This window comes from Schistocerca gregaria, chromosome 4, assembly GCF_023897955.1.
Source record: "Schistocerca gregaria isolate iqSchGreg1 chromosome 4, iqSchGreg1.2, whole genome shotgun sequence".
NCBI lineage: Eukaryota > Metazoa > Arthropoda > Insecta > Orthoptera > Acrididae > Schistocerca > Schistocerca gregaria.
In genome coordinates this window covers 275,732,626-275,757,299 of record NC_064923.1, presented here as the reverse complement: position 1 = coordinate 275,757,299, position 24,674 = coordinate 275,732,626, and the positions used below count along the sequence as shown (strand labels likewise).

At 36.4% G+C, this 24,674-nt stretch overlaps 2 protein-coding genes across 6 annotated transcripts in view; one reads left to right on the top strand and one right to left on the bottom strand.

Moving 5' to 3' along the window:
- Positions 1 to 585: 585 nt before the first annotated feature.
- Positions 586 to 21,979, bottom strand: LOC126266945 (polyadenylate-binding protein-interacting protein 2). 4 transcript variants are annotated; one of them, XM_049971648.1, is made up of 5 exons: positions 21,810 to 21,979; positions 17,351 to 17,542; positions 5,520 to 5,683; positions 2,585 to 2,648; positions 586 to 2,282 (listed from the first exon to the last, which is right to left on the bottom strand). In XM_049971648.1, exons 1-5 carry the CDS (start codon positions 21,903 to 21,905, stop codon positions 2,187 to 2,189), a joined length of 612 nt encoding a protein of 203 aa, XP_049827605.1. In that variant the 5' UTR covers positions 21,906 to 21,979; the 3' UTR covers positions 586 to 2,186. The 4 variants fall into 4 exon arrangements, with proteins under 4 accessions (XP_049827605.1, XP_049827607.1, XP_049827608.1 ...); XM_049971650.1 differs by lacking the exon at positions 21,810 to 21,979 and adding an exon at positions 18,596 to 18,666; XM_049971651.1 differs by lacking the exon at positions 21,810 to 21,979 and adding an exon at positions 18,549 to 18,559.
- LOC126266944 (BCL2/adenovirus E1B 19 kDa protein-interacting protein 3) overlaps positions 18,902 to 24,674 on the top strand; it is a 271,746-nt gene continuing 265,973 nt past the window's right edge. The window contains exon 1 of one of the 2 annotated variants that reach the window (XM_049971647.1): positions 18,902 to 19,064. In XM_049971647.1, the coding sequence (XP_049827604.1) occupies positions 19,022 to 19,064 (43 nt within the window). In that variant the 5' untranslated portion in view covers positions 18,902 to 19,021. The remainder of the gene's footprint in view (positions 19,065 to 24,674) is intronic. The other variant, XM_049971646.1, reaches the window with a different exon arrangement.

The following is a 24,674-nucleotide window of genomic DNA, read 5'->3' as shown; positions in this document are numbered from 1 at the left end:
CCACTTGTGATTTTCGAACAGTATATTCACTACCAGTAGCTAAAATTTACTGCAGAACTCAATATTAGTCTCTCTCTCCTCTCATTCTTACTACCAAGCCCATATCCTCCCATAATTCTCTTCTATTTCTTCCCATACTACCATGTTTAACTTAGAAAAATCTAAATTATATAATGCCAAATTGCTTCCATGTGAAAGATGAATACATAAAGTCTTTAATGAAGGCTAAAATCGTTTTTCTATGACTCTCATTGGACCACTGCATTCAGACATTAACTGAAGCCACTATGCAGTTCTACAGACTGTACAAATAATAAAAGTATTCAGATCCGAAGTTCTAATAATTTCCTTATGTAGTGAGCATTACTACAGTTCTCAAAAAGTGTCTCAACCATGAAATGCAACATCTGAATGTCTCGGCAGGATAAAAGTAATTCAACTTCTGCATTTTAACAATCTCCAACAAGTTACAATTCTTTGGCAGGATCTATAACTTGTTCATTATGTACCTCTAACAATCTGCATATCTTTCCATGTCATGTAAGGAAAGTCACTCAGGTGGTTTCAAATTAAATAGCTACAGCATATTGTAGAAATTTAGTAATACACATTTAATGTAAGAAAGGGCATTCCTCCATACATTTTTTGTGTTGACAAACAATGGCAACATTTACTGTAACAAAATAAAACATCTCCAAAGCAGAAGAATTTCAGTTACTTCACTATTCTACATTTACACAAATCAGACATTCTTTTAAAAGATTAGAGAGAAACTAACAAAAACCAGAGAAGGAAAATTACTAAAGTTCTGTATCAGTAAAGTAAAACAATAAACACAACCATCTAAATCTACATATTTCCTTGTCTTTATCAAACATGCTGTCAATTTTTTTTTCACATATAAATGTAAGGCTTAAACTATAGCATTTAACCATATTCAGTACATTTACAAATATCCTTTCATTCCAAAACAAGCATACCATTAAGTTGCCGCACTTCGTATAACACACATGCTTGACACTTAATATCACATCAATTAATATTCTGCTCTGAAATTATTAATACTGCATATACAAGTCTGCTTAGGGCATTACAAACATAACTGGACCTCTTTATTTAAAAAATAAACGAAAGTACTAAGCTGACTTTACTTGTATGAACACTTTGCAATAAATTGCAAACATATGTAAAGTTTGTCAGAATGTCAGCTCTTCAAAGTGAGAGAAGGAACTTCAATTAACAGCAATAACAGAAACTCTGTTCTGCAACTGACTATTGCACACTGTATGAATCTTAAAATATGTAAAATTTCAACTGGTATCAAAAGAGTGAAATGAAGGTAAGTTTATAGCTACCAGCAATTATAAAGTAAATATCTCATCACCTCAATGATACAACAAACTATTATGACCTCTTAAATAGAAAACATAAATAAAAAAAATTCATATAAGCTTACATTCTCTTTCAAGCTCCTATAAATGATTGTATCTTCCTTCATAATCTAATGAGATCTTGTATGAGCTCAAACTTTCATTGCAATTCAAAGACCAGTTAATTTTACTTAAACTGTCATTTAGTGCTAGTTTTCAAAGTTTGCACAATCTGGCAGTGCTAATATAAATTAAGTTCTGAGATTCTATCAGAATAAGACATACCCTTACAATAACTGAGTATTGTATAAAGATTATTTTGTACTTTTCCCATAAAATGATATTAGGAATTGCACAGTCTTTACGTTACTATAATAGCAATAATTATTATAATTATAATGAAATTATTTTTATAAACAATGAAACATTAAATTTTCAAAAAAAGAAAGGGACGTGACTTTCAGTACTTCTGTGGCATACTGTCAATGGAAAGTCATTTTAAGTAAACTGTAAACACCCAAAGACATTTAAAGAAGAGAAAAATAAAGTTCCAATGCACAGCGGAAAAATGATTTAAGTATATCTCAGCATTCATTTGACAAATGCGTATGAAACTCTACAACCGTTAAAATACTGCATTCTTGACATTTTTTATATATCACATTCATTCTCAAAATCACATCCAAACACCCACTCTGAAGCAGAGTGGAATATTCAGTGACTAACAAAGTTCATTCACAGGGACTCCATTGCCTCACAGCCTACCAAATGAAATGTAGCTTGGCATCAAAGAAAATGCAGACCTCTGCGTAGCTTCTAAGATGTCGTTGAGCGATCCACATTTCCTGACCCGCTGCTCTCTGATGCTTTCTGCTGTGGAACAAACTCTGCCGCATTGGGGTTGAGTGTGCTCTGTGACATAACGAATACATTAAAATCAAGATAGATAAATGCCATAGTAAAAATAATTGCACTATGCATGGGCACACGATACTACTGTGTTATGAAAATAAAAATTAGTGAGAGTACTAGAATGACTGGAATACGTTCATTAAGAAATATATTCTATTTCTAGTTTAAATATTTACTTTATTTGCAACCTGTCATTTCAGATTTCTAAAATGAAAGCAAAAATTCTTACCTTTCAATATTGCTAAAGGCAAGCACAGTTTTATAACTTAGTGCAATTTCACTAATAATTTGAAAGTGCTCACCTGTTTGGCCAAATCATCTTGAACACTTAGACCCTCCAGTGATTGAGAAATGTGGTTTGTTACACTGAAAAGAGACTCCATTAACTACAAAATCATTGTAACACAAAGAGAAACAACAGAAAATAAGACTAACAATTTACAAAAACACCAACTTCAGAACACATTTCCAAAATATGTAGGACAGATTAAGCAAAGACCAAAACAAGTTACTCTGTCCGAAGAGGAGCAGTTATAAAATATTTATATGGGTACGGAAGCACAAAGTGGGGCAGGGGAGAGAGAGAGAGAGAGAGAGAGAGAGAGAGAGAGAGAGAGAGAGACCCGTGTCAATGTGTTATCCACAAAACTCCTCTATATAATCCGTTTCTTATGTCCTCAGAACATACTTCCCCACTAAATGTAACATGTCTCAGCATATCTGGGCCATCACCAGTGGGTATTCTTTACTCAGTTTTGTAAAATGTAAACACGTTTTAAGTAATAATTGATCTAACGAGACTAGGCATAAATACGGCTTTGCCTGTACATCAGCCAGTCATCAGCAATTTAACAATGTTATTGTAAGTTTGGTTGGCAAGTTAACAAACCACTTTACCTATAAATTTAATTTCGCTATGCGAATTTTTTTTTTTAATTTCTTACAACTGTTCAAAATAACTGTTCTTATCTACACACACACTATTGTCGAAATGCACATGCAAATACATGTTTCGAGGAACTTCTTTCGCAAGTAACACTTTTTAACTTTACAAAACATAGTGCTTGTGCTGTTGCAGTGTGGATACACTTTCAATGTTTACTTGTTCTAATATCAATCTCATGCACTTTCCTACTGCTAATGCCTTCTGCACGTGGAACTTTTATTTTGTCGTAAGTTAACAGCACAGGTTGGGGCTAGATTTTAGTATTTTTACATCTGTTTCTATTTTAGTTGGGGCTATTAAGCGACCAGCAAATGTGCTATGGGAGCTGTTATGTTTTTGAGCTCAAGGGGAGTTCTCAATACCTTGTTTAAAAGTTCCTGCATTTTTGCCTTATGCATACTGACGAACAAGAGTTGCATACAAGTTAAGGCATGCCTAATCTGTTGAATTTACCTGAGGGTGTTTCCTGTGTCAAATTTTTTTCTGTTTTGTGTTGTCTGGTCTGTATCCTATCTAAAGTGACTGTTTCTTTAAAATGTTGTCTACCCTGTGACCTATTTCATTTTTGTAAGGGAGTATGTGCCATCTCATTTTGCATGTGGGTTCTTGTACTGTTACCTCTTGTACGTGATCATTGTCTATGTGTCAAGTTGTTCTGTGTTACTGAACAGGCTTGTGTGCAGGCATGTGACCTGTCAATTCCTTACTAATTTACACATTTTTTGTTTAGTTTCTCTATCATGACCATTCTGTACTGTAATCTGTTTTACTGTGTTCAACTCCTTTGTGTTGTTCCGTTTATTTATGTATGTCTTGTTTGATCTGCTCACCATGAATCTGCAATTTACTTTTTTGGGTGTCAAAGGATAGTCTGACCAATTGTGAATGGTGTATGCTTGTGGTTGTGGGTTTCCTGTATATTGTGAAATAATGTGTGTTGTTTATTCTTTGTGTGGATGGATCCAGAAAATTTAGTGAGTTGTCCATTTCTGCTTCTAATGGGAAACAATTTTATTTGGTGTAAATTGTATAAAATATTTCTTTAATTGTGTAGCTGTTTTATGTGTGTATGTGGTTAATCAAGCATGTTAATTTATATGAATGTATCATGCCTGTTCTTTTGGACATGTTCACACACTCTTAATCGATTCATCTCAATAGGCAAAGAAAACACACTTTCAGTTTGGATGTGCAATATCATTCAACCTCCAGCCAGAATCTAAAATTAGAGAGCATGGAGGACACAGACAGTGACTGAATAGGTGGCACCAGATGAGAATAGGGTCAGCCAGAGAGCACACCAAGATGGCCCATACATTTGCAATAAACACTGTCTGGATAGTGCAGCAGGTAACACAACTGCCCAGTAAGCACGAAATCCCTGGTTTGCGTTCCAGTCTGCCATACGTTTTCACAAGTCACTGCTGATCCACATAAAGTACAAATGCAGCTGGTATCATCAGTCCCCCCCCCCCCCCCCCCCCCCTTCGACTTACATAAGAAGCATATTAGACAAATTGTTACCAGTATAAAACTGTATTTTTTGTTTTTATATTGGATCTGAATATCTTTTTCTCTAAATTACTTCAAAAACAAATGATACATACTTTTCCGCAAATTATCACCTTCCAAATCTAAATAATGCACATTGTCAATGGGATGAAAAAGTTGCAACCTGTCCACTTACTGGGCAGAGCTGATATGACATCTAATTCTTACCGTACTATGCTACTCTCTCCAGCTTCGCACATATACTGCTAATAACATCCTCAGTGGCTTCAGTTGAAGTTAATTAGTCTTTAAGTCTTTTTGAGAATTTCTTTCGAACAAAATAGAATTTTCATCTCATCTATTTTTTTCCATACCTGTTGATTTAGTACCTCACTTGACTACTAAATTTAGAAGATTCTCCACACTTCAAATATTTCCCCTTTGTCTTTCAGCAATTTCTACACAGGTTATATTTCGGTTCCCTAGAATGCTGTATGGAGACTGCTTCCTAGCCTAAAGTTCATTAGAATCACAATTAAACACAGCAGGAATCAGACAATGGGTTTCACTTGGTAATATCATTTACAGTTCTGTCCCAATATGAGTAGAGGAAAGTTTATATACTACAAAAAGGGAAGGAAAATACTACAATAATAAACAGTGAAACGTACTATCATAAGGGCCATGTCTATGCCTCTACTCCTAAAGTGTAGAAATAATAACTTAAAGCACTGTGATCTAGTCAGGATTGTAAAATTTGATTTCCTACTAATTCATTTCAAAAATCCATGACTACATACTCATCATTAGTGCTCCAGGCTTGTCGAGGTGGTGCAGTTGCATCACTTGAGCCTCCATTGGTAGATGCCATCTGATTCCGGATGTTTCTTATTTCTCGTTCATCTTCTAGCATTGCCTCAATACATTGTTCCATTAGCTCTTCTTCCTCCAGTTGCTGCATAACCTAATCAAATTGAATTATTTGTTTATTTTTAACATACCTCCTCTATATAAAAAAAATCACACAAATTAACTCCTGAAATATTTCCAATGTTAAGGTACAAGTGAAATGTTACTGCCAAAATTTCTTGCAAACTCAACAACTGAAATGTAGAGGATAGGCTGGAGTTTATGAAAAAATGGGAAAAAATAAGACAGGAAGACCAGATTTGTTTTAGTGACTTATGAATGAAGGAGCCCTGACATTACTCAATCTAGTTCTTTGTTAGCAATGCAATACAGGAGAAATTTCATATAAATTCGCTAAGAAGCTGAACTACAAAAATGATAATTCACAGCAGGTCCTATTCATAGGAAAGTAGGTATGAAAGACTGAATTAAAAAAAAAAACACCCTGCTTGGATGCAGAGAAAGAGAGAAAGGAAAACAAGTTTTACAGTATTGCTGTGAAGACTTTGCATATGATCTCTCATGATCATTTGAGTTCAACAGAAACTCTGGTTCGAGATGTGCATCCACTGTTCAACTTTGCTCGTTCCATTATGCCTATCTATTTACAGTTTCATTTAAAACATTAAACTAATTACTGTTTTTAGATTTGAATCGTGCAAAAGAAAAGATTAAGTTAAGCTGATAAATAATTACCAAAAAACCATTAGTATCAGCACTGTAAGCCAGCTAAATTAGGGCAAACTAGCAAAACAGTTTGCTGTTTCTGCCCTAATAATCCTTCACGAGAATGAATGAATGAATGAATGAATGAATGAATGAATGATTATTATTATTATTATTATTATTATTATTATTATTATTATTATTATTATTATTATTATTATTATTATTATTTCCTGTCTCAGACGTTATGTCTGGTAAAAAATGGAAAGTGATGCAGACCTTGATCAAGCATGACCTCCTTTTAAGTGTACGGTATATGTTACATTGCATTTAGGAACTTTTGGGTAATTGAACATGTATCAATAACTACAGATTTCTGTAGTTGTATACATATGTTTGGATCTAGCTGTATTGCATTGATGTACTGGTGGATATTGTGTGGCATGTCTCCTGTCGTTGATAGTATAATTGGTATGATGTCAACTTTATCCTGATGCCACATGTCTGACTTCCTCAGCCAGTTGGACATATTTTTCAATTTTTTCTCCTGTATATTTGCTGTATTGGGTATGGATATTTCGATTAGTTGTGTTAATTTCTTCTTTTTATTGGTGAGTATGGTGTCAGGTTTGTTATGGGATGATGTTTTGTCTGTTATAATGGTTCTGTTCCAGTATAATTTGTATTCATTGTTCTCCAGTACATTATTATTATTATTATTATTATTATTATTATTATTATTATTATTATTATTATTATTATTATTATTATTATTATTATTATTATTATGGGTTAAAATCTAGCCTTACAAGAATCAAAATCACAGCATTTAAAGAATCAAAAATCAAATGATATGCTGGTAAATGGCACCCTAAATATCACTTAAACGGGAACACAATACATTAAATTCCCGGATACGGAAAGCAACATCTGTGTTTCACTTGCAGTTATGTCTCGCAGCTTAAGTGTACCCTTTGAGAAGACTTGCAGGGTGTAATGTGCTAACAGAAGTAGCAATAGTAATGATGTAACATTCGTTAATGTGACATTAACACACTGACATTAATACACTGAAATATAAACACTTAGTAGCTGGCCACAACCAAGGGAAACTGCTTGGAGGGCAATCCAGAATGCACTGAACAATTCTGACAGTTTCCTGTGTAAACTTAATACAACTGCAGTCAGGAAATTTCTAGAGTAAGCCTGCTAGCACCTCCATGAAGTCAGCAATAATATGAGAGTGACTCTAGAAATGCACGGTGGAATTCTATATGTAAATATTGGTGTACTGCACATTATTTTCCAGGAGTCAATCTTTCATGCTACAAGTTTTTTCTCATTTGAAGACCTCACATAAACCTTTACTGTATCCTGTTAACTAGCAAACAATTACCACATGACACACTCTTCACTCCTATTGACTTGGCACCACAATTTATCAGTTCAGATTCTATTCCTTCAAGCTCTGAGGATTTAGTTCTAATTTCTGTCCTTTGTGGTACATAACCAGCAGCCAAAATTCACGTACAGTAACATCTTCTATGCACACAGTGATGAGATCATCCTGGACGTTAAGGCTACTGACATATTATCCATTAATTTGAAACTTATCTCCTGCAATGTGAACCTCTATCTGTTATTAAAATCTTAACATGTTTAGCCATTAGCATGATGTCACCTACAGCAGTTGGCTTACAGCTGGAGTCTTATTCAGACAGAGAAACCAACAATACATATTTTAACACATTTCTTACGAGATGGACAGCTTTGGAAGTCCCAAGGTACCTTATGATCAAACTATCATCAAACGGCTCTTGCCCTTTCTGTGAATAACTAGATAGTACAGGGTGTATTTACAGCTTTGCCATGCATCATCTTGATATATTCCATTCTCTCTTCAACCATGTCCGCTACTTCAAATTCCACAAACATCAATATGAAATATATTACATGTGACATAGTTTGTATTTAAATATGTGGTGAAACACCTCTGCAGCACTTCCCGAGTGTAATTCACATCCACAGAATTATATCTAAAAACAATAAGCCAGAGAAACAACAAAGTTTAAGAAATAGAAGTAAGCTTTTCACATTGAGGACACCAAAAACAGAATATGTAACTCACCTTCTCAACATACCCAAATGGTAAAGTTCAAACGATAAACCAGACTGTTACCACCTCCCACCTCTTAGAATACTGGTCCACCTTCAGCACAGAAAACTGCTGCAAATAACTGTAAACAGTTCCTACAAGTCCTTGGAATGTAACTGGAGAAGATGGCATCAGATGTCCAGGCACAAGTCATCAAATTCCTGTAGATTACAAGGTGATGGTTTGTGAGCTCTAAGCTGCAAATTAATGTCTTACCAGATGTCTTTCATAGGACTGACACCCCATGAATTTGGAACAATGAAAGCTACTCAGACTAGTCATCACCCTTCTCAAACAACTGACTTGATTCTGGTATTTTGGTATATTTTATTTTTTCTGATAGAGAATGCCACATCCAGTGAGGATTAAATGAGACATGAAGCTGTCAGCAATAACAAAATAACCTGCAGCTTCTAAGAGACACTTTGTTACAACAACAAGAATTATGGAAACCTAGATCAATGTATTACAAAGTGTACTACTGCCACAACTGAATTTTATAGATTCAATAATACAGCTAGTCATTCATCTACAAAATGGAAATTATGGTTCACTGTCCAGTCATTACGTTCTTGTGTCCACTGCAATTTTGCAACAATGCCAAATTAATAGTGGTACCACAAAGAAGAAGAATAGTTTTCTTATTTTCTAGTCTTTTGTCTGTTGCCACCTTTTCCACCATACAAGTAGGATAGCGTACATGTTATTTTATCAGTCATGAAATGTGTTTACAAGAGGCAAAGTAATGACAGTTGTATCTGTGCACCATCCTCAAACTGATAGATTAAGATTTTTTAAAAAGTACTGGTACAATACTCAACCTAACCAGATGGAAATATTACTGGTTGTGGCTTCAACATCTAGAGCTTTGTTGCCTACCAGAAATTCCAGAGTCATTCATTCAATTTCAATAGACATCATAGTAAGTGAACATTTAAAGAATTTATTAAACGATTTCCTCTGTATATTTGTTTACTATAAGCTTTGTGTAATTTAACATGCCTTCCACTTGATTTCAATATTATTAGTCTCAGGGGAAGGTGTGGTCATAATGTCATTGTTTATATTTTATATAAATACAAAAGTAGATCATCTCTTTTGTTTGAAACCACAAGTATTACAATAATAGGATCTCTATATCTAACAACTAATATGTTAATCTAAAAATTAAACTATTATTGTTCAAATCCAAGTCAAACATAGATTCTTTCATACAGCAATTCATTGCCATCTTCTAATAGTGTTACATGTACAGTGAAGAACCATGAAATACTTCATGTTTCTAATATATTAATAAAGGAAAAATATTTGCAACAGAATATGTTACGAAATTACATTCATGCTACTGTATTAAAGAGTACTAATGAAGTTATAAAAATTCTGAAACTGTCCGTAGTCATATTCCTCTACTATAATAAAGACTCTTCACAATAATGTCTCAGTCTTTTGGTTTTGCTGAAACAATACCAGAGATATAAAGCTTTTCCATAAGAGTTATGGAAGCAAGGTTTTGATGGTGCATGTGTTTTGCATCAAAATGTTAGAATGTTTACTTATTTATTTATTTGTGGGACACACATCTGAGCACAAGCAAATTAGTCCATTCCACTTGCGTGGTTTCCTAGTTAGGTGCCTTACATAGTAACTGTCTCATGCAAGCAACAGTGAAAGTAAGTGTAGTGCCACATTTACACTGTTGATGATTGTTTTATGTTTTTGAAAAGAGCCAACTAGCAAATTAAGATGTAGCACCATGTCTAGGAGAGAGAATTCTCAGGTTGAAGGGTTCAAGTACTTTAATGTACCCTAAAACTTTAACAAAGCATATCCATGCATGTTGACATAAAAGAGGCCAAGACGACTCCTGAGCAGTAAACCAAAAGGAAGTGATCATGTTTGTCAACACAATCTATATTATGAAACAGCTAATCTACGGCATTGACACCCTGTCTCAACTGCAGGCTGACTAATGACTTCCAAGGGCAACAAAAATCTAATTTTCAATACTTCATATAATTAAAATGGTATGATCTACTCACTAAGAGGTGTAATCTTATCTTAAAGGTTTGATACAGGAGCCAAATATTACAAATTGTGTGTATATACGAGGTTTGGAACTTAAATATTGGCAACTATTTATACACAACCAATACAAAAGACTTACATGTTTGCACCTGTTACTGTTCTTCAAAGTAGCCACCAGCATTGTGTAGAGTCCATTGCCAGCGATGTGGAAGGCATAGTATACTGTTAGCAAAGCCTGTTCTGTTGATGATGCGAATGGAGCAGTCTACTGTCTGTCGAATCTCTGAAATAGTTCTGAGTTCTGAAGCGAATGCCACGAAGTGGTTCCTTCATCTTCGAAATCAAACCAAAGTCACAAGGACTTAAGTCCAGGGAGTATGGTGGATGGTACAGTACTCCCAGTCTCATCGACCGAACAGAGCAGCCACAGCTTGCGCTATATGCGACCGCACATTGTTGTGCGGAATGATGGGTGGGTTGCGCAGAAAGAGTCGCCGCTCCTTTCACAAAGCTGGTCACAGTTAATGCACAAAAAAAAAAAAAAAAAAGAACAATAATACTGTGCACTGACAGTCTGCCATGGGGGAACATGGGGTAACACCATCACAGTCGTACACAAGAATCACTATAACTTTAGACCGCTCCATTCGCACCATCAACAGAACAGGCTCTGCTAACGATATACTATGCCTTCCATATTGCTGACAAGGGATTCTACACAAGGCTGCTGACTACTTTGAGGGACAGTAACAGGTGCAAACATTTAACTTTTGTATCAGCTGTGAATAAATAAATAAATAAAAATAAAATAAAAATAAATTGTTGCTACTATTTAAGTTCCAACAGTGTGTGTGTGTGCGCACGCACCTAGTTCAAGATATTATTATTATTATTATTATTATTATTATTATTATTATTATTATTATTATTTTAGTCTTCTTCAGTTCAGAGACTAGTTTCATGCAGCTCTCCATGGTACTCTATCCTGTTTAAGCTGCTTCATCTCCAAGTACCCACTGAAAACCATATCCTTATGAATCTGCTTAGTGTATTCATCTCTTGGTGTCTCTCTATGATTTTTACCCTGCACATTGCCCTGAAATACTAAATTGGTGATCCCTTGATACCTCAGAACATGCCCTATCAACCAGTCAATTCTTCTAGTCAAGTTGAGCCACAAATTTCTCTTCTCCCAATTCTATTTAGTATCTCCTCATTAGTTATGTGACTTACCCATCTAATCTTCAGCATTATTCTATAGCACAACATTTCAAAAGCTTCTATTCTCTTCTTGTCCAAACTACTTATTGTCTATGTTTCACTTCCATACAGGGCTATACTCCATACAAATACTTTCAGAAACGACTTCCTGACACTTAAATCTACAGTCAATGTTAAATTTCTCTTCTTCAGGAACACTTTCCTTGCCATTGCCAGTCTGCATTTTATATTTTCTCTACTTCGACCACCATCAGCTATTTTGCTCCCCAAATAGCAAAACTCCTTTACTACTTTAAGTGTCTCATTTCTTAATCTAATTCACATATCGTCACCTGATTTAATTCAACTACGCCCCATTATCATCATTTTGCATCTGTTGATGTTTATCTTGTATCCACCTTTCAAGACCCTGCCCATTCCGTTCAAATACACTTCCAGGCCCTTTGCTGTCTCTGACAAAATTACAATGTTATCGGCAAACATCAAAGCTTTTATTTCTTCTCCATGGATTTTAATTCCTACTCCAAATTTTCCTTCTGTTTCCTTTACTGTTTGCTCAATATACAGATTGAATAATACCTGGGAGATGCTACAACTCTGTCTCACTCCCTTCCCAACCACTGCTTCCCTTTCATGCCCCTCGACTCATAACTGCCACCTGGTTTCTGTACAAATTGTAAATAGCATTTTGCGCCCTATATTTCACCATTGCCACCTACAGAATTTGAGAGTATTCCAGTCAACATTGTCAAAAGCTTTCTCTAAGTCTAGAAACGCTAGAAATGTAGGTTTGCTTCTCCTTAATCTAGCTTTTAACGTTAGTCGTAGGGCCAGTACTGCCTCACTTGTTCCAACATTTCTACGGAATCCAAACTAATCTTCTCCGAGGTCAGATTCTACCAGTGTTTCCACCTGTCTGTAAAGAATTCGTGTTAGTATTTACACGTGCGACTTCTTAAACTGATAGTTTGGTAATTTTCACACCTGCCAACACCTGTTTTTTTTTTTTTTTTTTGAGGGGGGGGGGGGTCTGAAGGTATTTCACCTAGCTCATACATATTGCTCATCAGATGGAAGATTTTTGTCATGGCCAGCTCTCCCAATGCTATAAGTAGCTCTAATGGAATGTTGTATACTCCCGGCGCCTTGTTTCTACTTAGGTCTTTCAGTGCTCTGCCAACTCTTCACGCAATACCATATCTCCCATTTAATTTTCATCTATGTCCTCTTCCATTTCCATAATCTTTCCCTCAAGTACATCACCCCCTTTATAAATCCTCTATATACTCCTTCCATCTTTCTGCTTTCCCCTCTTTGCTTACAACTGGTTTTCCATCTGAGCTCTTGATATTCATACAAGTAGTTCTCTTTCTCCAAAGGTCTCTTCAATTTTCCTATAGGCAGTATCTATCTTAACCCTAGCACATATGCCTCTACATCCTTACACTTGTCCTCTAGCCATCCCTGCTTAGCCATTCTGCACTTCCAGCTGACATCATTTTTGAGACTTTTTACTCCTTTCTGCCCGTTTAATTTACTGCATTTTTATGTTTTCTCCTTTCATCAATTATATTCAATATATCTTGTGTTACCAAGGATTTCTGCTAGCCCTCGTCTTTTACCTACTTGTACCTCTGTTGCCTTCACTATTTCATCTCTCAAAGCTACCCATTCTTCTTCTTCTTCTTCTTCTTCTTCTTCTTCATTTCTGTTCCCTAATGCTCTCTAAAACGATCTACAACCTCTGGTTCTTTCAGTTTATCCAGGTCCCACCTCCTTAAATTCCTACATCTTTTGCAGTTTCTTCAGTTTTAACCTACAGCTCATATCCAACAGATTGCGGCCATAGTCCATATCTGCCACTCGTAATGTCTTACAATTGAAAACCTGATTCTTAAATCTCTGTCTTACCATTATATAATCAATCTGAAGCCTTCTGGTGTATCTAGGCCTCTTCCACATACACAACCTTCTTTCATGTTTCTTAGACAAAGTGTTAGTTATTATTAACTTATGCTCTGTGCAATATTCTACAAGGCAGCTTCCTCTTTCATTCCTTATCCCCATTCCATATTCACCCACTACTTTTCCTTCTCTTTCTTTTCCTACTATCAGCAAATTCCAGTCCCCCATGACTAGTAAACTTTCGTCTCCCTTCACTATCTGAATAATTTCTTTTATCTCATCGCACATTTCTTTAATCTCTTTTTCACCTACCAAGCTAGTTGGCATATAAACTTTTACTATTGTGGTAGGCGTAGATTTCATGTCTATCTCGGCAACAATAATGCATTCACTATGCTGTTCGTAGTACCTTTCCTGCGTTCCTACTTTTTATTTATTATTAAATCTAGTCCTGCATTACCTCTATTAGATTTTGTATTTATAACCCTGTGTTCACCTGACAGTAAGTCAGGTTCCTCCTGCCACTGAACTTCACTAATTCCCACTATAACTTTAACCTATCCATTTCCCTTTGTAAATTTTCTAACCTACCTGCCCGATTAAGGGATCTGACATACCACGCTCCGATCCATAGAACAACGGTTTCCTTTCTACTGATAAAGATGTCCTCCTGAGTAGTCCCTGCCCCAAGATCCAAATGAGGGACATTTTTACCTCTGGAATATTTTATCCATACAGTAAATCTGCATGCCCTCGGGAAAAATTATGGCTGCAGTTTCCCCTTGCTTTCAACCATTCACAGTACCATCACAGCAAGGCCATTTTGGTTAATGTTACAAGGCCGGATCAGTCAATCATCCAGACAGTTGTCCCCTGCAACTACTGAAAAGGCTGCTGCCCCTCTTCCGAAACCACACGTTTCTCTGGCCTCTCGACAGATACCACTCCATTTTGGTTGCCCCTGCAGTACAGCTATGTGCATCGCTGAGTCACGCAAGCCTCCCCACCGAAGGTAAGGTCCATGGTTCATTTGGGGAAGGGGGGGGGGGATGTACATAATTACCCATGTTATGTTATATTCATTCAGTGTTTGAGACTGTAATGACTTCGCTGCTTCCAATACGCTCTACATGTAATTTCAAGTCTTACAAAACTTACCACCCTCACTTCCACAAAATGAAGAACGGGAAAAAGTTTATCGCTTACCTCATTTCTACCAGTCATGCATCCAGCTTTATGTTTTAATTTATTACTTCTTCACCACTAATTCTATTTGCAACATATTTTGCAAACAGTTTCCAGATATGCCACTGAATGTACCTGCTAAATTATGTCACTGTACAACATGACACAGGAGGTGTGATGCAAAAAATACTACTTTTCGCTGAAAATTAGCACAAATTACCCATACCATGTTCATCCCGTGTTTCATAATGAGAGCACTTAAGTGTCCAACAAACTTCAAGCATAATTTCAATCCCTGTGAAAAATTTAACACACTGACATTTGTAAATGAATCAAGATGTTTGAAGCTTTTTTATACATTGTCATCTGTTTCTTGGAACAAATAGGAGTTCATTGGCAGTTTTCTACGGGATCAAGTACAGCTTAGGATAGTGTGGAGGGTGACCAACAATTTATGATGTAAGTGGACAAAAACTGGGAGCCAATCAAATCTAAATGGCTATGGCCTTCAATACCTGGACATAACCACTGTTAGCAAAAAAAAATTTTTTTGAAGTGAAAAATGAAATTTCAACAATAAAAACACTAAAACCACAGAAAATTAATGCACCTGCAAGATAGTATACTACTAAAATGTTAAAGACTTAAATGAATATACAAATTAAGAAATGAAGTAATATTAAACCCAATGGGCAAAAAATGAAGTTATGAAAAGTTTCACCCTAAGCATGTTACTGACAAATACTTTAATATTTAACGAAACTGCCTGGCAGATTAAAACTGTGTGCTGGACCGAGACTCGAACTCAGGACCTTTGCCTTTCGCGGGCAAGTGCTCTACCAACTGAGCTACCCAAGCACGACTCACGCCCCATCCTCACAGATTTAATTCCGCCAGTACTTTAATATTTAGTTCAGTTTACTTAAGAAAGTGAGTAAGAGGTTTTACGGCACCGAGTCACAATTAAGAGAAAATGGGAACATTAAATACATTTTACTGGTAGTTTCTGTGTTAACTTACGAAAGTATTCAACTAAAATTTTGCAACCACTGTTCCATTATCAAAATATGATACTACCAAATTACATTGATGTCCAGGTATGCATTTCAGCCAAAGTTTCACATACATATCACACACTTACTTTTACATTTTCAACTGGAAAGGGGGAGGGAGAGAGGAGAGCAGAAATTTCTTACCCCTGATTAAGATGTGCAAACAGTACGTCATATACACACAATACAGAGTATATTCCTCCTTAATCTTTTGAACTAACAGCATGCGTGGACAATTTTCAGTTCTTACACTAACTTGCAAGGCTAAACTAGCCCATATCACAGCATGAAATCTGGTTCAACTTTACTTACATTGCATTCATTGTCACAGATTGTTAGATTATAAGCAAAAATAAGATCTCTCAGGCCATTTGCACAATCCTTTTACTCCAAACTGAAGCTTCAGTGACAAGTGGCTTCACTGAAACATACTGCTCTGATGTGAAAAATTGTGGTATTTATTGTTTTTGTGCTATTGTGCACCCTACTATCAATATCACCTGCACACTTCTTCTCAGCTTTCTTTATGAAGTTACTTAACAGTTAAGCATTAGAGGCCGACTGAAGTACTCCCTGTTAAATGTCTTCCAGCTTACTAATACAGTATTAGATAGCAGTCAATGGTATCCAAATCTTTGAAGATCCTATTATTGGATGTTAAAGAGTTCTAGAACAAACAGTTTTGTTCATATACGAATGAGTACAGCTCCGCATGCACTGATATGCAAAACACACAACTTCAATAAACAGTGTTCATAAAGAAGGCAATGAGCACATTTTAGAGTAAAATATCTCTCAGACTCTAGTGCCATTTCAGAGTAGATTGGTAATAAAATGGTGGAGTGGTAGTGGAAACAGTACGACTGCATCCAAACAATATAGTTACTAGTACAGTCAAATTAGTATTTAAGCAGCTTAGTAAACATTTTGCAAAATGTTACATCAATTTCTGAGTTACTTTATGTATGTGCATTCTTAATATATGAAAATTTCCTCTGTTTTGTAATAAATCTGAATGTTGTGAAAGTGACAAATTACTTTTGAACTTTCTGGCTACTTCATGAGGAAATATTTATCTGCAAAACTTTGGAGGGAGGAAAATAAGGGTTTTATGTCCCTGACAGGACATTATTCATTACAGCACACAGGCTCCAGGTGTTAACTGTCTACAGTTATTTAGGGGAATCCACAGGAAATCTATAGCCAGATGGATATTTCAATCTTTTTGTAATTCATGGGCATTAATGTAATTAATATATGTAACAACTCTGTTTTCATTGCGGACAGACACACACACACACACACACACACACACACACACACACACACACACACACACACACACACACATGATAGAGAATATATTTATATTGCATATTTACTTCTGAATAAAATTATACAGTAGGTGATATTTTGCAATTTATACACTAAATGGAAATTGCACAGATAAAATTACATAACTGTAAAAAAATCGCAAACCACAATGAAATACAGTGTCCTGCAGCAAACTTACTTGTTTATCAAACTCTTCCTCATTTTCCATCCAAAGATATTCAGAAAAATCTCCATCATGAGATGGCGATTCCATGTCCTCTACATTTCCGATGTCTGAGCCATCGGACAAATATGACACTGAGGAATCATATCCATAGAATCCATTGTTTGTTGGAATCTTCATTATCATAACAGGTGTCACTAACAGTACCTATAATAATAAATAAGGTGTCATATTCCATATAAAAACATTTTAATATAGCCCAAATACCCAGAATATAAATTATTGCGTAAAACACAGACAGTCATTGCTTGTGACTTACAGACGTAGCCCATCTTAAATTACAACACAACCCGTCCATGTGTGAATCCCAGTTTGAGCTCACCTACTGTTTTCACAGTTTAGGAAAAACTATCAGTTTTACAATGTTTTCCTACCGCAAATACACGTAAACAACACTTAAAATTTCCCCAAAATTAAACGGGTTCTTCAATAAATTATCTCGTCGGTCGTAAACATCAGCAAAAACGATAGTTTTCAATTCAAGTGCCCCAAAATAATGCATTGCCTTTCGCAATTCGCATGGAATACTACCACAACAAACAAATAGTACTGTAACATTCTTCTCCTTTAGGAACACAAAAAAAAAAAAAAAATATTTACGCTTGGTAAAGTATTACAGACATGAGTATTAGAAAACAAGACAGCAGTACCATACAGAAGTAGATCACGATCACAGCTTAATAATAGGAATCATAAGACACCATAAAAAATTTCCGTATAATTTTTTTGAGTGTGGGTGTAATACAACAATATAATATACAATTTTTTTACATCACAAACGTACTATCGTCTCTGCTACGCTGTACACTGTAAGTAGGTTACGACAAAACTTAACCTTGGCATATGGTTAATATCGCGTTGTCATGTTTCCTATTACCATTCGCTTCTGAAATAAATGGTAATCAGCACTTAAGCCTTATAAATAATATCATCGTCTGTACGTAAAACATGCTTAAAAATCTACATAAAGCTGTTTAATGCGACATATTCCAGCGACCATTTTAGGTTTTACTCTATATGTGGCCCGCAATGGGCCATCAATATAATATGGCCAATTTTTGTGTTTCCAATATGTGAAATTTAAGATGCTTGCATTTCCTTGGACATTAGGAATACTTAAATTTTCTCATCAAATTTCAGTTGTTGCATTTACCTTAGCAGAAGTTCATCAAAGACGCAGTTTATCGTCGTAATACGCACCTCACAAATACAATCAGCTGTTTATCGCTCAGACAGTGCTGCTACCTATACTATGCGTTCAAAAGCAGGGCACAAGATTAAAGCTGCTATGGCAGATCTCTGCGAATTTCAGAGAATGAGAGGAAGAATTTTAACTTATCATATGAAAATTTCTTGTCTTCACACGTCTTAATAAACATAAAATTATGTAGAGCATCCAGACCTTAAAAAATTATTGTGGATATTGTAGAATGCCTGTTGACTATAGCCGTTGTTTGGTTTGTAAGCTGGCCTCTGATTGGTCAACTTCATGTGACGTTTCATGTTGACGTTACACCAAAACAAAGCGTCAACCCTGCAGGCATAGCTGACGTAAAAAGCTACAAGCCAGTGCTAGTGTCAGTTTGTATCCGATTCCGACAGTGGTGTGTTGATGAGTGAGCTGCAATGACATCCACTCCGAAGTCTATTACTGATGATGTTCTCGGAGGTAAGAATTTAATTTATTGTATTTTATTTGAAGGGCCGCGAAATTAACGCTGAAAAATGTTAATGCAGAAAAATTCGGCACTGTGTTGATTGCCTTGTTCTTGGAAAAAGTTTCGCGGAGTCAAGTGATTTAGATCTTCCTTTGCGTTTTGACAGCTGTTTTGCTTAAATGAATGAGTGTTTTATTGTGCACTCTAAAATTCGGAACTGATGAGTTGTACAGCTGTTAGCGTCAGGTTCGTACATTATTGCGTTGTATGGATTCTTAGGACCAATGCGGCTTTAGTTTTAGTGCACTTGCAAATTTTCTGTAGGATGACACCAGTGACGAGGGAAAAATAAAACTTATTAAAATAATTTATTAAATAAACGAACAATATCAATTTGATTTATACTGATATTTTTAGTTTTTTCGTTACTCGTTCGTAATATTAAATATTTGGTTGACTGCTTCATAAGAAATATGTAATTCTTACGATATGCCTCATGTAAGCAGACGTATTTCAATAGTCCTTATTTTCGCCTCTAATACAAAATGTTTTGTTCCAACCGCGAACTTTGTTACTGGGTGTAATTTCCTTGTTACATCAGCGGAAAAGTCTTAAAATTAGTGTCGAAGAACGTGAATGAGAATCATAAATCTTGACAAGTACAGAAGGCTTTTTTCCGTATTAAGACTATGAGCGGGTCGCAGACAACTAAGAATGCGTGCACAATTCGCTTTCGACTTCTAGTATGCCTCTGTATTTGGGTCATATACATTATACTTAATGCTCTTGAAACATTATGTAAATATAGTAAAGATTTGCGAGGAAACAAAGCAGTTGTAGCGAATTTTTATCTGTCGGCAAAATGATTATTGCCGCAGACGACGAATAATTAATACTGGTAGAACTTTGTGCTTCTGCGTTAGCAGTGGAAGAAACTTCACAATTGAACATTCTGGTATTTCTAAACATATTGTTTCGTAGCTTTGATTTTCAGCAGCGTTACTTCTGTCTTACAAAACCGTTTAAAGTAAATTTGCGAAGAATGTATAGCCGCAGCTATGTACAAATCGGCATTCCTGAGTTGCCCACCTTTTAACTGATCAGTCTGGTGTCAAGAAAAGCACATATTTGGTGTTAAGACCCTGCTTTAGTACTACTAAAATCTATTGACTGCAAAATCGTAGCGCTTACGCATCAATGTTCTTGCTGATGTTTTGTATGGACACAGTAAACGACTAAGTAAACAGAAAACAGCTGATATTTTAGCTAATTTTTTTCTCGACCTGCAGCTACACAACCGAAGGAATTTTGTTTTGTTGTTTTCGTGATGTATCCTCAATCATGCGCTTTGGCTCAACTTCCTCTGACACCGTCCGGTACAACTTTAATTTAGCAGCATCAAGGTTCGAGACTGTCGGTCATCTTGATTTAGATTTTTCTTACATCTAAGCAAATGCATCGATAATTCTTGTGAAAGAGTGCTGTTCGACATTTTTCAAAACAGTAAAAAAAACTTTTTTGTTGATACAGAACAAAGAACGGTGTCCAGAAGTTATTCGCTATGTAACCCTTTTCATATTCTGCTCAACTTTTTCCGTATACCCGGTTCTCGATGTCATGTAAATTCCGACGAAGGCTACGATCTGCTCGCTCCTTGCGCGGTTTTCTTACACAGGCAGTTTTTTAGGTGCTTTGGGTTATGAGTGTGCTTTCGACTGAGAATTTATGAACGGACGTTTTTCTTCTGATATGAAAAATCGCCGCTCATAATAAAGTGACGATATAACTTCCAAAATGCCGTCAACTTTCGAATGTTATAGGCGCGTAATAGAGATTTCGTTTTAAAAGTTGTTCTACCCTCTATGCCTCCATCCACATCTATCCTCTGCAAACCACCGAGAGGTACATGGCAGAGGGTACGTCCCATTGTACCAGTTATTAGGCTTTCTTCCTGTTCCGTTTACGTATGGAACGCGGGAAGGACTCAATGCCTCTGTTCATCCTATCTGCTACGGGTCCAACACACTTGAGCAATATTGTAGAACCAGTAAATATTGAGAAATCCAATTGGTTGCATAAATCGTATTGACAAATTAATATTTTTAACTAATGATAAAGGTGACTTAAATTTTGTACTACCAGAACATTTCAAACAGATAACTAGCCATGTGTAAGTTTACTTTTGGCTGATTCGTACATTTACATTTTTAAGTGTTTGTTGTAATTACCGACTGCAACACAATGTAAGAAAAAGTTTTGTTCCTGGACTGCTTCGCTCGAACAGCGTTACATGAAGAAATTAAGAGATTCAGTAGGGTTACCTGTGTCTTGATGCGTTTAACATGATAAATCTTTGTTGTATTTGATTGCAGGTACTTATGAAAGTCTTGTACGTCATAACTTATATGCTATATTTAACTCACTTTGCTGCCAAGGAAAACGCGTATGTTTAAAGTGAAAGTTGATCGTTTGGCACAAGTCTCTTGGCCGATCCAATTTAACAACTTTCCATAAACATGTTTTTAGTAACTCGTAACTCTTCGTTTAATGTTAACACTATATTTGTTGAAAAAAGTCGTATTAGTAAAAGTACTCGTAACAAGCGGAGTGATTCACAAAATCTCCGGGACTTCTTCACACACATTATTAGCGAACACTTTTTATCAATGGCCAAGAAATAGATGTTTGTTCAATACTACTTTGTCTGCGTCCTTAGTACAGTGAAAACTTAGCCTGAAAACTTGGTTCAAATGTACCTTAATAAACGACACTCGGAAATCGCTTCCAACATTTACATGATGCATCAGTGAAGTGGTGAATGTCATAGATGGAATGCTTGTCGGTTTCTGCATCGAATTTGTGCAAAATTAGCTCCTCTGTCAACTAAGATTTGTCACATGTACACTGAACAAAAGAATGTCGCCAGAGACTACATAAGAACTTTTGAGGATTATTATCTTTATTTTCATATGCCGTGATAAAGACTTCTTGATTGAAAACTAAACTGAGAACCTATTAGCAAGCAGCCAAGTTCAGCACTCGCCGATATGACAAACTGAGTAATTAAAATTCGTTCATTCCCCCAGAGTCCAATGACATTGTATAATCTAACATTATGCTTCATAACATATTAATATAATTATAATGAAATTAACAATGAAACATAGAATGTCATTTAGGGTGAGCCGTGATTGTATGCAGATGACGCTGTTGTGTACGGGAAAGTGTCGAGTGGCTGCAGGAGGATTCTGTATGACGGATAGAATTCCTTTCTAGCGCTTTGAATGATAGCTTGCTTTAAATGTGGATTACTCTTAAGTTAATGCGGATGGAGAGAGGAAACTGTAAGGTTCAAATACAGGCTTGTCTGCTGGTAGACTCGGTCGCAGCTATTAAAAATTTAAACAAAAAGCTGTGGAATGACATGAAATGAAATGGACCGAGCACTTGAGATTTGTTGTAGGGAAGGCGAATAGCAGAGTAGTCCTATGGTGTATTGTGAGTTAGGATAACCATACACAACGCTTGTGCGGCTCATTTTTTGGTTTTTATATGGTATTTGAGATCCCTATCAAACCGGATTAAAGGAAGTCATCGAACAATGCAGGGTCATGGAGCTTGATTTGTTACCTGTCTGTTCAATCAGTAAGAGTTATGAAAATGCTTTGCTCTGTGAGCAGCTTAGCTGGAGGAAAGATCTATTTTGGAGGACCAGCATTGGAAGTAACTGCAGAAATTTGTCACCAATGTTCAAGTCGTGAAACAAGAGTGAAACGTACAAAAACAACCATTTTTCCCTCGCTGCGATTGCAGCAGGGAAGGAATGGCTAGAAGTTTCATAAAGTATCTTCCGGTATCCATTATGTGGCTTGCTAAGCACGCATGTAGATGTAGATGCATCGCAGTGCATTATCAGTATGGTGATGGATGCCATGAATGGAGTGCTTATCGGCTTCTGCGCAGAATGTACGGCAGAATTATTTCTACTGTGAACTAATATTTCACTTTATACTGAGTATAGCATCCATCAGAACTATGACTTTTATACTGTTAGATGCTCAGCACAGTAAGATTGTTAATCACGTGTTGCCCACTTGATTTCCTCAATTACAGAACTGTACTGGGTAGTATCTAGTTACTAGCGAACCCGTTCAAGCGCTAAGACAGTTTCGTCACTAAGGTATTGTTTTCCAAAGCCATTTCTCACGAATTCCCATCGGCATTACGCCATAGTCTGCGCTTGTCCAGCATGTTCCCAAGCTTTGAGTTTCCGATGACCAGAAAACAAGTGATACATTGCTAATAGTGTACACAGACAGACATTTCCTTTCCTAGATTTAGAGCATCGCTCGTCAGCTATACTCTAAATATAATCTGGGAGGACGGGTTCTCATCAGACATGTGACGTGTGCCCCGACGAACTGATAGGCAGCAGAATTAACACTCCACTGACCGAATTCTGGAGATTGTTCGGGGATATTTTGTGAAAATTTTGGGTGCACACCCTCGTGTCCGTGGCATCCGTTGGCTCATTAATAGTAGTAAAAAGCAAACCTCCACATCTTATTCGGCTAGTTACCCTAATGGCCTTTGTGACTGTCTTCACAACGCAAAACAGTGTAGGGCAACTACCATCAGATGCCAGAGTACGGCGATACGACTGCTGTTGCTGCGGGAACAGCCCTTCCTCAGTAAACGGACCCGTATACCTGTGAAACACTGTTAGGTATAAATTAACACGGATTGAAAAACAAACCCAAGGCACAACCAAGCTGTCAGTAGGCCCACTGAACACAAGCTTTGAAAGAAAGAGCAAAGTGGGCGCTGCTGTTAACAGCAAAGTACAGTAAGTAAATTATTTCCAAACAACCATACTGCACCACTATCGACATTTGCTCTGTTGGGCAGATATTTTCAATGCGATGCAGATACAAAGATTAATAGGAGTGAGAAATCAAAGGAAACGTAGTTAGTATGCAGTTAGCCACCGAAATACTTGGAAGATGCCCTGAATAACAACTTCAAATGTTTTGTTGGTTTCGTTCGGGTTCAAATCGTATAGACTTACTGCGTATGTGATAACCCTCGCCTCAATCTTTTCGCTGGTGGTCCTGCCATTTCCAGGAAATTTTCGTTTTTCTCTCCCCCAGACTCCTCAAAAGTCGTATGTCTACTATAATGGATTGTACGCGTAGAGATCAGTTTGAGTGCCCTGAAGTCTATGGATTTTTGTCTGTGGAGATAAACAAAAGAACTAGTTTGATACAGTCCGAACACAGTCGTTTTCTGAAGTGCCATTGAAACTTCAGATACAATGAGGAGATTGTTTTGGGATTTTTTTAATGTTCATGATCCGAAGAGATCATGCGTTTATCAGAGCAAAACATCTCATGAGTGGCTGAATTGAACATGTCGAACAGTTCTTGAGTTAACAAATGCAAAGAAATTACGTTAAGCTGCAAAAGTTTTTTTCCTACGTCATTTCAGCAACAAATCTTTTTCTGCAACATTAGCATGACAGTTTATATGTCTCGAGAGGAAAAAAATCCTCGGTTAGCATCAGTTTAATTCACCCTATACATCTAGACGATTGTTATAACTTCGTGTAAAGTGTAATAAAT